General features: G+C 43.8%; 1 protein-coding gene across 1 annotated transcript in view; it reads right to left on the reverse strand.

Moving 5' to 3' along the window:
• The window catches only part of LOC119590908 (shematrin-like protein 2), a 4,194-nt gene extending 3,931 nt beyond the window's left edge, over positions 1 to 263 (reverse strand). The window contains exon 1 of the mRNA XM_037939644.1: positions 215 to 263. Coding sequence (XP_037795572.1) covers positions 215 to 263 — 49 coding nt within the window. The remainder of the gene's footprint in view (positions 1 to 214) is intronic.
• Positions 264 to 395: the final 132 nt, after the last annotated feature.

A 395-nucleotide genomic window follows, 5' to 3' on the forward strand; every position in this document is an offset into this window, starting at 1 on the left:
GTGTAATGGAGGATGTGATCAAAACATAAACTTCTTTTTTTAATATATATTCTAGATTAGAAACTCCTCGCTGTTTTAGAATAATGGAATAATCCAACCATCTCCATCGTATCAAAATCTAGATTATAAGACATCCGATTTACAGATTTCTAAGATGTTCATAAAGACAATTTCTTCATATATCTGAGAAATACTTCATCTCATGTATTTTTACCGACCATATCCATAACCCCCATAGCCATGACCGCCGTGTCCTCCGCCATGGCCGTAGCCACCATATCCACCATAGCCATATCGACCATGCCCTCCGCCGTGGCCACCATACCCGTAGCCACCATGACCCCTACCATAGCCAGGGTCAGGGTGCGCCGCCACCGTCGACGTGAAAGTCAGCA

Source organism: Penaeus monodon, chromosome 28 (assembly GCF_015228065.2).
Source record: "Penaeus monodon isolate SGIC_2016 chromosome 28, NSTDA_Pmon_1, whole genome shotgun sequence".
In the NCBI taxonomy this organism is placed as follows: Eukaryota; Metazoa; Arthropoda; class Malacostraca; order Decapoda; family Penaeidae; genus Penaeus; species Penaeus monodon.